The sequence below is a fragment of the Nesoenas mayeri genome (assembly GCF_963082525.1).
Source record: "Nesoenas mayeri genome assembly, chromosome: 2".
Classification (NCBI taxonomy): domain Eukaryota; kingdom Metazoa; phylum Chordata; class Aves; order Columbiformes; family Columbidae; genus Nesoenas; species Nesoenas mayeri.
Window position 1 is genome coordinate 34,251,848 of NC_137543.1, and position 14,863 is coordinate 34,266,710.

At 40.9% G+C, this 14,863-nt stretch overlaps 1 protein-coding gene across 3 annotated transcripts in view; it reads left to right on the forward strand.

Moving 5' to 3' along the window:
• Positions 1 to 8,624: 8,624 nt before the first annotated feature.
• JPH1 (junctophilin 1) overlaps positions 8,625 to 14,863 on the forward strand; it is an 84,032-nt gene continuing 77,793 nt past the window's right edge. For all 3 annotated transcript variants that reach the window (XM_080340346.1, XM_080340347.1, XM_080340348.1), the window contains exon 1: positions 8,625 to 9,085. In XM_080340346.1, the coding sequence (XP_080196472.1) occupies positions 8,707 to 9,085 (379 nt within the window). In that variant the 5' untranslated portion in view covers positions 8,625 to 8,706. The remainder of the gene's footprint in view (positions 9,086 to 14,863) is intronic.

Sequence of the window (14,863 nt, forward strand, 5' to 3'; positions counted from 1 at the left end):
CCTTGCTATATTTTTTTCATGTAAAATTAAACATCAAAATATGTTTAGGTGTTCAACTTACATGTTTGCTGTGGTGAGAACAATTTTTGCCCATGGGAAAAATATTCCTGGATAAGCACAAGATTTATCAATAGGGTGAATTTATCATCTCAGGCATAACAAGTATCTGTTTGTCTTATGCTATTTTATCAAAAATCAGTTGGAGTAAGCCGTGTTATCCTCACCGAAATTTAAGCAGATTGAGGGAGTGGCTTTCTATTAAAGGTCTTTGCAGTGCAGCCTGCATAGCTCCATGGTTGTGTCCTCTAAAGCTCAATTCCTTTACTGAGGACTTTGTTAACAGAAACAAATCTCAAAAGAGACTACACTGTATCTAAAAATATCCATATTAGATTCATCTTCAAAGAGCAAAAATCTCAGCTTTTGCATCTCTAGTAGCATTTGCCTTCTTTTCTCCATCGTCATCTGAACAAAAGAAAAAAAAAAAAAAACACAAACAAAACCCACCAGTGTTGTACCTATAACTCATATTTTAAATGACAATTATTTTCTATCCTTTTTCACAAATGGATTCACTCAGATAAACAGATTTTTACATGAAGCTAATTAACTATCCAAAGTATAAGAAGAACCAATGCCAGTTCATTGGTGAAATGCAACAGCTGTTATGTTCTGCTCCAGGACGGCATAACCAGAGTGCTAAGAGCCGTCTTTTAAAATTTGAAATATTGTATCTAATTGCTATTTTAACATTAAGTTATCACCTTTAAAGCAAAAGAGGCATTTCAATTTTTATCAGAAAAAACAAATTCACAAGACAGACCTCATGTTAAGAGAGAATTAGGCATGAATGCAGACAGCCATGCAGTCTCATACCTATGTCCGATAGAATCAAGGCAGATCATAAGGAACTGCAATGTCCAGGGAGTAGCTGGAGAGGTGCAACCCCTATGGAATTGGACATGGGTGCCTTCTCGTGACCTGTACAGCTCTGGTGCTGCAGGTGATGAAAACCACAGAACTAGGACTGTCTGTTTGATGAAGTAATTATCTTTAACAAAACCTTTGTGAAAGTCTGTAATCACTGGTGATGAAATAGCTAACTAATGAAGGAGGCTTTCCAATTAACAGGTGGCCCAATGCATGGTAAAAGGCGTAGATCTCTGAGAAGATGTAAGTGGCTCTCAACAGAGGTATTGGGGAAAACAGCAGTATTGTGAGCAGTGAGTGAAGCTGCTGAACATTTTTTCCTATGATATTAAAGCAACATGTATGAAAATTAACTCGTTAGCTAATTTACATGAAAATTACCAGAGGAATCAAGATATCAAAGGTATGACATTCTTACAATTTAAAACAAAGCAACTCCACAGAATACACATCCAGGCAGGAGAGATGCTTTACACATCACTAAGAAAACATGAAACAATCTCAGTTCTTATCTGACATGAGAGCTAATGCAAACTCTCCAAACAACAGGAAATGCCTCAGTCAGGCCACAAACCTCCTCAAGCACCTGGAAAATCTGTAGGACGTGATGGTGCAGGACTCAAGAGCTTTGGGTACCACTGCATGTTCTTCAAAGTGCAGAACAGGGTGAAGACAGGGGACTTCAACATCTGAGGGACCTGCTGGGCAGGTGCTACAGGGCAATTACAGTATCATGTTACAAGGAAAACTTTTTTACCCAGCATATGAGTGACTACATCAAATCTGGAATATTTTTTTCCTTTTAACCAATGGGAGTAAATTGTCAGAGAATGCAAGACTGCAGGCAACTTGGGTGAGAGATTATAGGAAGACATTATTGGTAATTCCTAGGAAAAAGAGAATGGAATTAAAAATGAAAGATGTGAACTGTAACGCTGCCAGCTTTTCTGGATGCTTTCAATTGCATTAGGGCAATCGTTTGTATAGATGCTCTACAAACAGAGCAAACGATTCAGCTTTAAGAGCAAAATAAAAATAAATCTTTCTGCTGGATTATTTTTAAGCTGGATTGGTTCCCTGATCCAAATCACAGCTCAATGAAGAAACAGTTGTGCTGGCAGCACAGAGTGCTGGGGGCATGAGAGTATCTCAAGCCAGTGTCAGCCAAGACTGCCTTGTAAAAACCACAAACTGAGACTTGCTCTCTACTAGGTTTTGTTTTATTATGAACTGCAAAAAGAGCATTATTTCTTAAAGAAATAATGTGAAGGGCATAAAGACAAACTACCTTGATGCGAAGGGAAAATAAGATGAGTATCACAAGACGAACTTGACTAAATCGAGAGCTGTTCAATGAAACACTAGAAGGAAGTATACGCAAGTAGAAAGTAGGTCAAATTACTAAAGGAAGAATATTAGGGAAGAGTGCAAGTATGTAGGGGCAAAATCAGAAAGGCCAAATCACATAATGAGACCTGGTTAGGAAGGAACAGAAAAGGAAATGTGACAGCCCCATGGGAGGAAAACAGCAAAGGGAAGGGCTGCGCCAATACTTGGCAGGGAGGGAAAGCTTTCAGGTGCACCAAGATAAACCAAAACCTTAAATGCTTTCCTTGCTTCAGCCTTCACTAAAAGAGATACTATGTATTTTGACTTTAGCAAAGCTGCTTAGATCCGTTAAAAGTGATCCAGGGAAAGGTGTGGTAAGAGGGTACACGTTGTTTACAGTTACTAAGTAATGGTACTAATGATTAAGTCCCAAGCCTGAAGGATGTATCAAATACTAAGTCTGTATCAAATCCTTTAACATTCAATACATGCATTAAAAACTTTGATCTTGGAAGAGCTCAGCTATTGCATATGCAAATGTGTAAACCGTTAGAGATCAGGGAGGAACTGCAACATGGGATTAAAATTCAAAATTAACTTGGGAAAGTAATCTTAAAAAAAGTGTGCAAGTGAATACCTGCTGAGTGAAAACTTCAGTAATGCGAAGTGGGAAGTAACTAGTTAAACACTGTTCCGTGGGAAAGGATTAGAACAACAGCAAATCACACACTGAAGACAGTTGTTACACATCATCTTGTTGTTACTGGGGTGGGAGGGCAGGAATCATCACACCACTGGTGCCTGGCACCAGTGTAAAATAACAGTGTCATTTGGGAGTCACATGGAATTACACTACTTTAATATGGTACAATATTAGCTAAATAATGTGCTTTGGTTTTGAAATCAGACTTTAACAAATACCTAACATAAATGGAGAATGTCCAGACAACAGCAACAGGGACAGTCATGAGGTCTAGGAGGAAATAATGAAAGATCCAGCCTGCACAAGCTAAAGGAAAGGGCTGAAGGAAGACATCACAAGCTGTGTTCGAACACTGATGAATTTTCTGGAAAGAGGAAAGCAATAAATCATTTCCGTCTTCCCTGAAGAAGCAAGACTTGAACTGCAGCAGTTGCAGGATTAAGATTACCATTTAGGAAAAACTTGCTAGGGATAAATCTGATTTTGTGGATCTTTTCAACCTATATCATTTGGGAGGTCATTTAGTGTAGTGATTATGATGTTACACTTTTCTGCACAGCAAGCATTAAAATGTTACACTTCACAGCAAGCATTATAAAATTGAACACATCTGGAGTTAATTTATTTAAAGTGGATTAAAGTACAATGATGCACTAAGTTTTGTTCTGCAGACTTATTAAAAAAAAAAAAAAATCAAATCCACATCAAAACCACTACACATTAACATGGCCCAGAAACAATATTTTATATTTCTTCCATAATTTCTGAGGTACTTATAATCATAACACTATTACTTACCATCATTGTAAGATAACCTAATATCTTTATACATTTGAAAAAATATATAGCATTCTAATACATTGCACCTTACTTGTATGAAGAGTTTTTTTGTTGTTAAAATAACTTTAGAAACAAATAAGATCAAGATAAATGTTGTATTTTTTTTAAAAAAAAAAGGGGGGGGGGGGGCATTTTTATTTAAAAGTCTAATTCAGTTGCTTAGAACAGGGCTGAAAATAGAAGTCCAAGTACAGAACACACTCATCTTGTTTTCAAGTTAGAAAAGGATCTGTATTTTTGTTTTTATAAGCTTTATCAGCACTTTTGCAAATAAAATAATAACTGTATTCACTGTGTAAGCAAAATATCTCTGGAATTAAAAATACTATCCTACTGGCTAGGTCCCAGATTCAACTGCAAGGTAAAACTGATACCTAACAATGCAGCTAAGAGAGTAGTTTCATAATGCAATGTTTCTCAAATACCACAGCAATTCTTTTGCAAAAAATCCTTTAGAATAACTGTTCCAGTATTCCCAGTAAGTTATGTGAATTTACAGTACAGTAAGAAAAATTCATGTGCCTGTCCTGGAAGTCAGACAACATAATTTGCGTTAAAGTTCTACAGAACTATGTTTATAAACATTAATTTAGAATCTAGACATAAAAATTGGCATAATTGTTGTGGCCATTCATATGGAGCCAGGAAAGACCTAGTTGGCTTTGAAATTTCTACACTGTGGCTTTTGTACCACCTTTACTCCTCTGTTCCTGCCTCCCACGCAGCAGTCCTGTGTGGGAACTCATCCCATACAATGTGCTCAGCTCATGGACTTCATCAGTTAAGCATCCTGCTTCTGTTCTGCAAAGCACTTGAGAACATTCTTCAGAGCTTTGCTTTATTTGAGCACAGATATCTTGCAGATGTTTAATTTAAAGCTCATGTGTAGTCCCACTGAAGTAAATGGGATTACTAAAGTACTTAAAGTAATTCCCTGCTGAATCGGGCTTTTAAGGGTAAGAATAAATGTGCCTAATTTTTATTCATGTATCAGATATCTATAGACTAATGGTTTAAACTCAATAGTTTTGTATCTAGTTAATATTAAATCTCTGGAGTTTAATGCCTTCACCTGCTGCATTTACCATCCCTGCACCAAGGATCTTTTTAAATACAACCCTGCAGCACAGTTTCTGCATACACAGTGTCATCAGACCTAGTGCTGTGATAACTTACACAGAAACAGAGCTACTCAAGGTAAACTTACTCTCTTTGGCCAATATACAATAAAAATCACATTTTTTTGTAAATTATGAAAAACCTGCATCTGGACCTTGTATTTTCTGAGCATTACACATGTCAAAAACTTCAGAAAATAACTTTTGTAGGGCAGATAAGAAAATTAGTGGAAGCAATTATATTTATTTTGGACAAAACAAGTAAACTAATTCATCTACCTATAAATGCACACTTTGCATCTATGGAGTCTTAAAACAATTTTTAACTTGATACTGAAAGGGAATGTCCAAGGAAACAAAATATGTGGATCTAAAGTATTTAAACAGATACCTGCTACACATTTCATAGGATTATTACCTACAGTCTGGCCAGAAGCAAACACAAAGTCACATGAACTAAAGCTGAGGCTTGTCAATGCAAAATTTGTTTGAAAAAAAAAAATCTACAACCTCATCAGCAAGGAGATACTTGTGACTTCTTGCATCATCAAGACTCTGGCTGAGTGATGCTAACAGTTCTCTACAAAGCACTTCTATCCTCATATCTATCAAAATTTATCCCCTGCTGAAAATATAATAAGAGAAGTCTGACAGTGATAAAGTTATCATCAAGTGCCAACTTCGTTTAAACTGATTACTTCATTTAAATGAATACACTTGTAAATATAAACCACATGCAAGATTACCATTCATTGTAATGTCACTCGCAGATCACTAAAAAAAAGACCCACTGACACACTTGTGATAAGAGAAAATGTACATCATTTCATTGTTCACTTCTGGCCCATCCAATCATGTTGGTTCACCTGATCTAATATTAAACCTACAAAATTTAAGTCAAGCAGGTAAAACAAAGGACTAACAGGCAGATACTTATTTCATTAATGCAATGGTCCAATGTCTTCTAATGTACAGATAAAAGAACTTAGGGCAGCCTCAACAAGTTACAGGTTCAGGATACGATAACAGAGCAGACCAACAGCTTCAGGGATAAACAATTTATCCCTAAGTAGCATTACAGTAACACACATACATCAGTAGCGCAATTACCCAAATCATTACAACAGCAAATCCAGTTATTCAGTCATACAACTATTCAGGTGGAAACGACAGCAAATCCAGTAATTCATCGATACTGAGCCAAATGTGATACCTGGGCACGCAGGGACTTGCACAATCACAGTTACTGGCAGGAACCTGGGCATTTCTGCTTCTTCAGAGGAGCAGCTCAGACCTGTGGAGGGGCTGGAAGAATCCCACACTCCCTCATTAGACCCACCTCTTCCATTGCTAAGTTGCAGAAGCACTGCCTGGACTTGCTAACCAGTCATCCCATCCCACCTCTGCTCCCATCCCTCCTGGTCCTGCCCCTGGTGTGCACAGGGCACAAAGTATTGTGTGAGGCAATGCTGGCCTTACACCTCCACTGTGCCCACAGCACGCAGAAACACTGTGTGAGGCAACACTTGCCCCACAACAGATAAAACTGTTGCTCAGCAACTCCAGTTCCACCATGACAATGCATGTACTACATAAAAATCTGCTTGTAGAAAAATGCACAATTATAAACAAGGGATTTGTATACCGGTATCAGCTATAGGCATGCTGACTTCCAACAAGTAGTTCCCCATGCCTACATAAACCATTTAGCTCTTCTGAAATTCTGTTAACACATGACAGGGCTTTATCTTGCATAAGAGGATAGAAAGTGATAGAGGATAGAGTGAAAACACTAAACTCCTCAAAGCACACATATGATCACCGTTATTGTTTCCAATCCTTTTCTTGAATAAGAAATGCAAAGTATGTAGGGTGTAAAAGCTGATGAGCTTAAGAAACACTCATAAGATACTAAACTGAATCTTCTTCTTCAATCCCACCTACTGCAACCTTTCCAGATTTCTCCTCCAGTCTTTGTAACAGCTTTGTACAAAACCTCATGTAGCAATGAAGGTCTCATTCCCTAACTTGAGCACAATATATAGCCTTGTCTAAGATGCATGGAAGTCTTCATGATGTCTATGCTACAGCAACAACATTCTTACCTGGTTTTCCACACTCCAAAATGATGGAACAAAATCCCCAGGGCACAAAGGGGCACTGAAAGTTTCCCTATCTTCTCATGCACAAAGCACGTGTTTGATCTTGTCTTTCACTCTTTGCATGTGTGTCTCCAAGGATGCGCATAGAGTCTTTTACCCATGCATTTTCAAGCAGAACAAGAAACCTCAAAGCCCCTTATTGGAACAGAAACAAGTTTCTAGCACGCCTGGATGAGAGGAGACAACAGGGGCATGTTTCAGTTATAGTGCTCAGCTCAATCAGGGAAAGAGCAGAGATACCTCAGCACTGAATTGTGCAAGCGTGGCATAAAAATGTCCACAGAACAGCATCCTGTGAAGCACAAAGCTTGGAAATTTACCCAAGTTAAATGGTTATGTTTAACAAGTGCAGTAATTTCATTTACGTTTAAGTCAAAACTACTTATAACTGGGCTGAATTCGGCATAAATTTCTGAAGCTTGACTGTTTCAACTTCTGATGGTTGTGTTCAAATCTTTCATTTGCAATTAAGCTTCTGCTTTTACTCACTGCTACTAACATAACCATTGCTATTTCCCTACTTTTCAAAATCATCTGTGTCAAGATAGTACCACTCCCCATGATTAGTAAGCATGATTCAAGTTTTTAACAAAATCCCCATTGAAGAGCAACATTTCCTTTCAGATTTTCTTCCAGTTCTGGTCTGTAACTGCAAAAGAACAAAAAGTCAAGGGTTCAGAAAAGATGCCCTGTGACAACAGCTTTCAGTCCCTTCTCCCCTATTTTGTCTGCTATTTCTAAGCTTCCACGTTTCTCCTGTCATTTGCCCTTATATTTTTATCTGATTATCAAATATCTGGCAAAGGAGTACTTGGCAGGATTTAGCGCTACAACAAGCGCTTCCTTAAGAAGTTCCTAGCAGCGCTGTCTTTGAAAGGCCTTGATACAACGCTCTTTCTGCACCCTTTTTCTCAGCCCACGGAACTGCTGATCTGCCCCTTCGGGCAGGTGGGCTCCGTATGTGGTTTGAAACAGGGGCAAAGCACAACTCAGATGTGTTCTACAGCACGGTCTTAGAGCTTAGAGAAAGTAAAACTAAAAAATAAAAGTCACAGGGACCACTTGGAAGCCTTTCTCCTTCTGCCTACTTGTTGCAGGCGCTGGCAGGTGCAGCAGCAACCCGTCCGGGAGTCCAAGGGACAGGCAGCGCTGAGGGAGCTCAGGGCAAGGCGGTGCAGCCGCCGCACGCCGCGGGGTCCCGGCCTTCCCTGCCCTGGGACACGCGCGTCCCCGAGCACGGGGGGGCTCCTTTCCCCGGGAGGGGAGGGCACACGGAGACCCCGCCGCGAAGGGCACCCGCCCGCTCCCGGGGGCCAAGCCTACCCGTGCACGGGAGCGGCGGCAGCGGGCACAGCCCCCAGCCGGCCCGCGGGGCGCGCACCTGCTCCGCGGCGGCGGCTCCGGCCGGGGGCGGTCCCGGTCGGGGGGCGGGCAGGGAGGAGCGGGGGGCGGGCGCCGCTTGCCGCCGCCGCGGGGCTGCGGCTGGGCTGGGCGCGGGCGGGCGGCGGAGCGCTCGCAGTCGCGGGGAGCGCCGGGGCGGTCGGGCGGCGGGAAGGCAGGACAGGCAGGGAAGGGAAGGCGGGCGGGAGGCGGCGGCGGCGCCGCGCTCGCCCCGCTGCCCTGGATGACGGGCGGCCGGTTCGACTTCGACGATGGCGGCACTTACTGCGGCGGCTGGGAGGACGGGAAAGCCCACGGGCACGGCATCTGCACCGGGCCCAAGGGGCAGGGCGAGTACGCGGGCTCCTGGTCCCACGGCTTCGAGGTGGCGGGCGGCTACACCTGGCCCAGCGGCAACACCTACCTGGGCTACTGGGCGCAGGGCAAGCGCCACGGGCTGGGCGTGGAGACGAAGGGCAGGTGGATGTACCGCGGCGAGTGGTCCCACGGCTTCAAGGGGCGCTACGGCGTGCGGCAGAGCCTCAGCACGCCGGCCCGCTACGAGGGCACCTGGAGCAACGGGCTGCAGGACGGATACGGCGTCGAGACCTACGGGGACGGAGGTGGGCGCCGGCGGGGGGCGCCCCGCGCGCGGCGGCGCCGGGGGGGGCGGGAGGGGAGGGGGCGCGCCTGCGTGGGCGCGCGCGCCGCGGGGAGGGCCCCTCCCCCCATCCCCGTGCCCAACCGCCGCCCTCACACCGGCCCCGCGGCCCCTTCCCTCGCCCGTGTCTGTGCTCTGGTCCCGGCCGGGAGCGAGCTCCTCAGCGCTCGGCCTCGCTGCCCCGGAGGCCCCGCGGGCGGCCGGGGAAGCGCCACAGGTACCCCGCCCCGCCCTGCTCCGTGAGGAGCCGCCCGGCCCAGCTGAGCGGCCGCGGCGGGACGCGGGCTGGACTCCGGAGCGGGCTGCGCTGCCGGGCTCGTCGTTTTCTCCCGGGCAGCTGGTGGAAATCCGCATTACGACTGCCTGCGGACAGCTTTCCTTTCTCCCTCCTGAGGCGGCTGCCGGGCTCCCTGCCCGCGATAACGATAACCGGGGCCGGCAGCGCCTGTCTCGGAGAGGCAGTAGGCGGGCGAGCCGCCACCTCGCTCCCTCCGCACTGTTCCGTGGCAAGAACTCAATAAGCGAGCCCTTGTAAAGTAACAGGACTAGCAGGGACCGCCTAACACACTCAGTACACTCGGCTTGTAAACAGGACGCTGAAGGTAATGAAGTGGGTACACAGCTTCCGTAAAATCAATGAAACTTGGGTCCGCCCTCATGTCATAGCTCATATTTTATTAAAATCTGGGAGAGTTTTAAACACACTGCTCAAAGTACAAGCCGTGTTGTGAAATTACACAGGCCTGCCTTTCATGTCCTTTGCTGCTAAAAACTAGTGTTTCTAGGGTTCAGCTCCTGGTAAGGATGTGGAGAAGACTGGGCTGTCTGCACTCCTGTTTAAGTTAGGAGCAGTCAAGAAGCCAAGGTTCAAAAAGGTTTCTTAGGACTGAAGCTTATTTGAATGGGCAGTTACGATTATTGTACCTCTATCATTGCATTCTCTGCACGGCAAGTAACCCTGATATTTCTTTAATTCATCCTTTGCTGCTGTAATGTCATCAGCATCAGTGGAAGTGCCACCTGTGACTTCTGCAGAGTTGCTCTTCAACTTGGTTTGCTCCATTGTAATGGGAAAAACTGGTCTCAGTTTTAGGACTAGAGAGTTGTTGTTTTTCTTTTTTGGTGCTTTTTTTACAGAAATGTTGCTCGCTTCAGCATTGAGCAACATGCCTAAGTAACATGCAGGAAACAGAATAAACCAAAATCAGGGGTAATGTTCACGTGATGCAACTAAAGGACTAACCTATATCGAATCATGCTTGTATGGGTTTCTTCAAGCAATTTTGGTAACAGATTTGTGGTCAAACTTTGAGAATCATGTCAGAGAATAGATATTTTTGAATTAAGCAGAAAAAGACACCTTTACAAGTTGGGGTACTTTTTTTTTTATTCCATTTCTGAAATACAAAATGTAATGAGTGAGGTGAGATTCATTTCCTTCAGAAAATGAACTATACTGTGTTAGTTTTTTTTTTACCTTAAACTCTTTTAATCCCCTTGTTTATACATATTTGTAGCTGACTGAAAATTGTTTCCTGGTATGGAAAGTTCTGATGGTGAAAGTCGAAATATACCTTTGGGAATTTAAAAAACCAAGAAGACGAAACATGAAAGAGATCAGAACTTTAGTTTCCTTTTCACCACACAATAGACTTTTCAGTTTTTATTATATTTGTTTTGGCTTGTAAATTAGAAGCTAAAGAATAGCTGAATTTGCAGTGGCCGTTTTTTTTTTCTTTACAGAAAAATGAATTACCATTCCAGTAAATCTTCTAGGAGAGATTTTCTCAAACTAAAGTTCCTTTTTTTCTTTAGGCTTCTTGCAGAATTTTGAATTCTCAATATAATGTTGAAAGCTGGAGGTAAATTCTCTAAGTTTTTAGACTTAGACTCCACAGAAAATCCTTTGTCTGAAACTGAATGTGAAGTGCGCAGTTTACACTGTAATATTTTTTAGTCTTATTAATGGAAATCTGTTATCATGGCCCCAGTATTTTACGTGTTTCAGTTCATACGAACAGAGGGTGTGAAGTCCCCTTGATTTTAATGAAAGTGCTCATGAATGAAGAAAAGTAGTACGTCATAGATGTTTGCAGATGTGTTTTTGTGCTCTGGGAACAATAACCCTATTTGTACACCAGCAGAATGTCTGAAATGTTCTTACTGGGAAACCAGATTTACATATATGTTTAACATACTGTGAAATATTTGCAAGAAAGCTCTTCCTTTTTTATGACCTGAGAGTACTGGCATAGGGAAATAACTGTTTAGACCAGGAGTGTCAAACTTCTTTGCACCGGGGGCTGTGTCAGCCTTGCATTTGCCTTCAAAGGGCCGAATGTAATTTTAGGACTGTATAAATGTTGGAGTAGTTACGTTTTATAGATTTATACATCTATATATATATTATTATTTATACAGGTATAGTTTATAAATTTATACAATTTATATTTTAAATTACATTTAGGCCATGCCAACTGCCACTTTGTTTTCAAACTTACTACAGTCCAGGCCTCCTTGCTGCTATTTTTTTCCTCTTTATGTTGTTTTAAAATGCATTGGTGATATTAGGAGATGTAGTTGAGGGAGGGAAAGGGAACATAAGCATTGATAGTGTTCCTCAGTGTTTCTGTACACAACACTTTGCCTGACATGAGTAATACATGTCATGCTGTGTTCAAATGCTTAAAATTGTCAATCAGTCAAATCTCTGGGGAAAACACTGAATTATAAACCATGATCCTCCATTCATTGCATCTGCTTATGCTGGGCCTTCAAGTGGCCTGTCAGGTTGTTTCCTCTTGCAATCTGTACTTCTGTGCCTCCTTTGAACTCCCTAGATTTTGTTCTGCGAGGCTACCTGAGCATTTTTTATGACGGGATTAAGGCCTATGTTAAAATTTCAGTCTGTGTAAATTCGTTAGCAGTTTGTGCTCCTGCCAACAACAGGAATAACAAGTGTCTTGCTGTAAGATTATGCATTGTCATTCCACAAAGGTCAGTCAGCAGCAAACGCATCCTTAAGCAAAAGTCACCAGTAGCATGTATGGTTCTTGATTTCTGAGTAGTCTTCTTTCTAGGTGTATTCTTATCTAATATTTGAGTCTAAAAGCAAGCAAAAATCTTCATATAACAACAAATTTGTTAAACCACAGAAGACATAAGTAAAGGATAAGAGCAAGTGGAGTAGTTACTGGGTCCTTGGCCTCTCAGCTTTCTCACACAGCGCAGTTTTAATTTTTAGCCACAAGTAGTCAATGACATTTACAGCTGTAAAATATATTGAGGATTTTTTGGTGAGGGATGGTACAATGTAACTCTAAGGTGACAGGTTAGGAAATTATAACTTACAGCAACTTGCCAGTGGAAACAAAATTTAAAATACACTTTCTAATAGTTCTCAGGCTCAAAATACAAACATCTTTTCAGGGGAACCAGTTAAACACCAAATGCATGGTCAGTAGAGGTCAAGGCTGAATGTTTCTTCAGTTACAAAGGATACTAAGCCTAGCTTTTGAACAATGCTATTGTTTCGTGCTAAAATACAGTTTTAAACTAGCTTGGTAATTACCGCATTAACCAAAATTTTAACAGTTGACCCTTGCTGGAACTGCTTTCAACTGTCAATTACAGTATAAGGTGAAAATGGGAAAAGGTGTTCCTGTTATGTATTCATATTTATATATAGAAGATAGGTATATATTGCATATGTTTGTATATTCATATATGGGAAAAAGTTTTTTATCATGTCAAAAATGCTGTCGTATTTAATTATATTGCACTATTAACATACCTTATCATGCTCACTAAGGTTTTCTAAAATTTCTTCTGTTGAAGGAGATGATACAGTTGAAGTCTGATAATGTCAATCAAATTGCTCTACAAGTCTCTTGTATCTGCATTTTGGAAACTGCCCTCTGTATGTCATTAAAATATTTTTCCTTTAAAATGTAAGTTGAAAAAAATCAAGGAAAATTAATCAGCTTTCTAGCACTAGTATTAGAAGCCTTTCCCTTAATGGATTTGTAATTACAGAAAAGATAGTCGTTACCTGCAAGACTGCACTAAATATCTTTGATACTTTCTAAGGACCAATTCGGTATGAATCTTCCATTTTCTCATCGGCTGTTTTCTCTTTAGAAGAAGTTGGCATTGATTTTATTTCCCCAGTAGAAAGAAAAATTGGACAAGTAAATAGCACATCAGTTGTCCTTATTTTAATGCCCTTATGGGCAACAGTGACCACTTTCACCTCCCTCTACAAAGTAGTGAAAAATACGTGTGCTAAATTAATTATTTTTGAGCTTTCCATGTTTATTAATTAAAACAGTGTATTAGTATGAGAAAAGGCTGACCTTTTGTATTTTTATAAAATTCCACACTGAAATAACTTGATTCTACTTCAGATGTGACACTCAAATAGCAACATGGAGAGCCATAATTATGAGTTGCTGCTCTAATGTAATATTGTAGTATAATCAAAATTAGAATTAGATTTATTACTTTAAAATGAAATTAACTTGTGCAAAATATTAGATAGATTGTTGTATGTAGCAGTAAGTATATATAGCCAGATTCTTAGCTCCAGCATATCATTACAATACTAGGGGGATCCCATATGTAATTATGGACAAAATGTAGTCATTTATGCTCATAAAATATTAATATATTTCTGGAAAATGTCTGTTTAATAAAGAAAAAAAATTACAGCATGACTGTATTTTTACAGTATTTACAGAATGCGTCATACCAGTGCTTTGTGCTCATGTTTCTATTTGTTCTTCTCCATATGCTGAGTTTTTTAAAATAATCATGTTTCTAGCTTCAGCACCCTTACAACCAGTGCAGCAGTAGGTATCCAGGATACAGAGAATGAGAAAAGAAACCAAGAAAGTTGTTTGTTTGTGTCAGCAGCCATCTGTTAAAACAAAAACTTTCCACTTGGGAGAATTTTATACCAACACAAAACAGTTGTGTTGTGGAACTTATCTACTATTCTATAATGAAGAAAGCACACTTGGCAAATTTAGTTGCATGTTAACACTGAAATATAACTTAGCAGAAGAGGTTATACAGTTAAGCAGTAATTGATAGATAATTGACATGCACACGACCAAAATAGTATGCTTTTACAAAGGAGATCAGATCTCAAAGCAAATTAAGCTTTGAACTACCTCTAAAACTGCAGGTATTTCACAAATGTTTTCACAAAAATTTAGTCAGTCATTGAATTTGACATTTGGTATTTAGTTCTCTGAAGAATGGATTTTTAATAGGTGCTCCAATTAAAGCAGATCACAATCAAAGGAAGATATTTTAAGAGATTGCTTATTCATCCTTCTGTAAGAATATTCAGACTCAGAACAGTCTTTAAAAAAAAATAATAAAGCAGCAGCACTAGGTGGATGAGAGACTTCATTTTGAAGAGCTTGAAGCAGTTTAATGGAAATTAAAGTGAAGCGATCTTAGAAAGCAAGTTATCTTGTATTTGCCAGTTGTGGGGTTCCTGGCACCTTCCTTTGGAACATCTGGTACAAATGACTTTCGGAGGCCAGACTTTGGAGTATGTATCTCATCAAAATGAAAATGCCTTTTGAGAATACAAGAAGAAAAATTGTCTGCACTAGTAATCTGATAATGCTGGTTTTTGTGTCAAACATGGCTTTACGTGGACTCTGTTACATGGATATCCATGATTTCTCATAGCAAATACCACATAGTTCTTCCTTATATTGCTGTT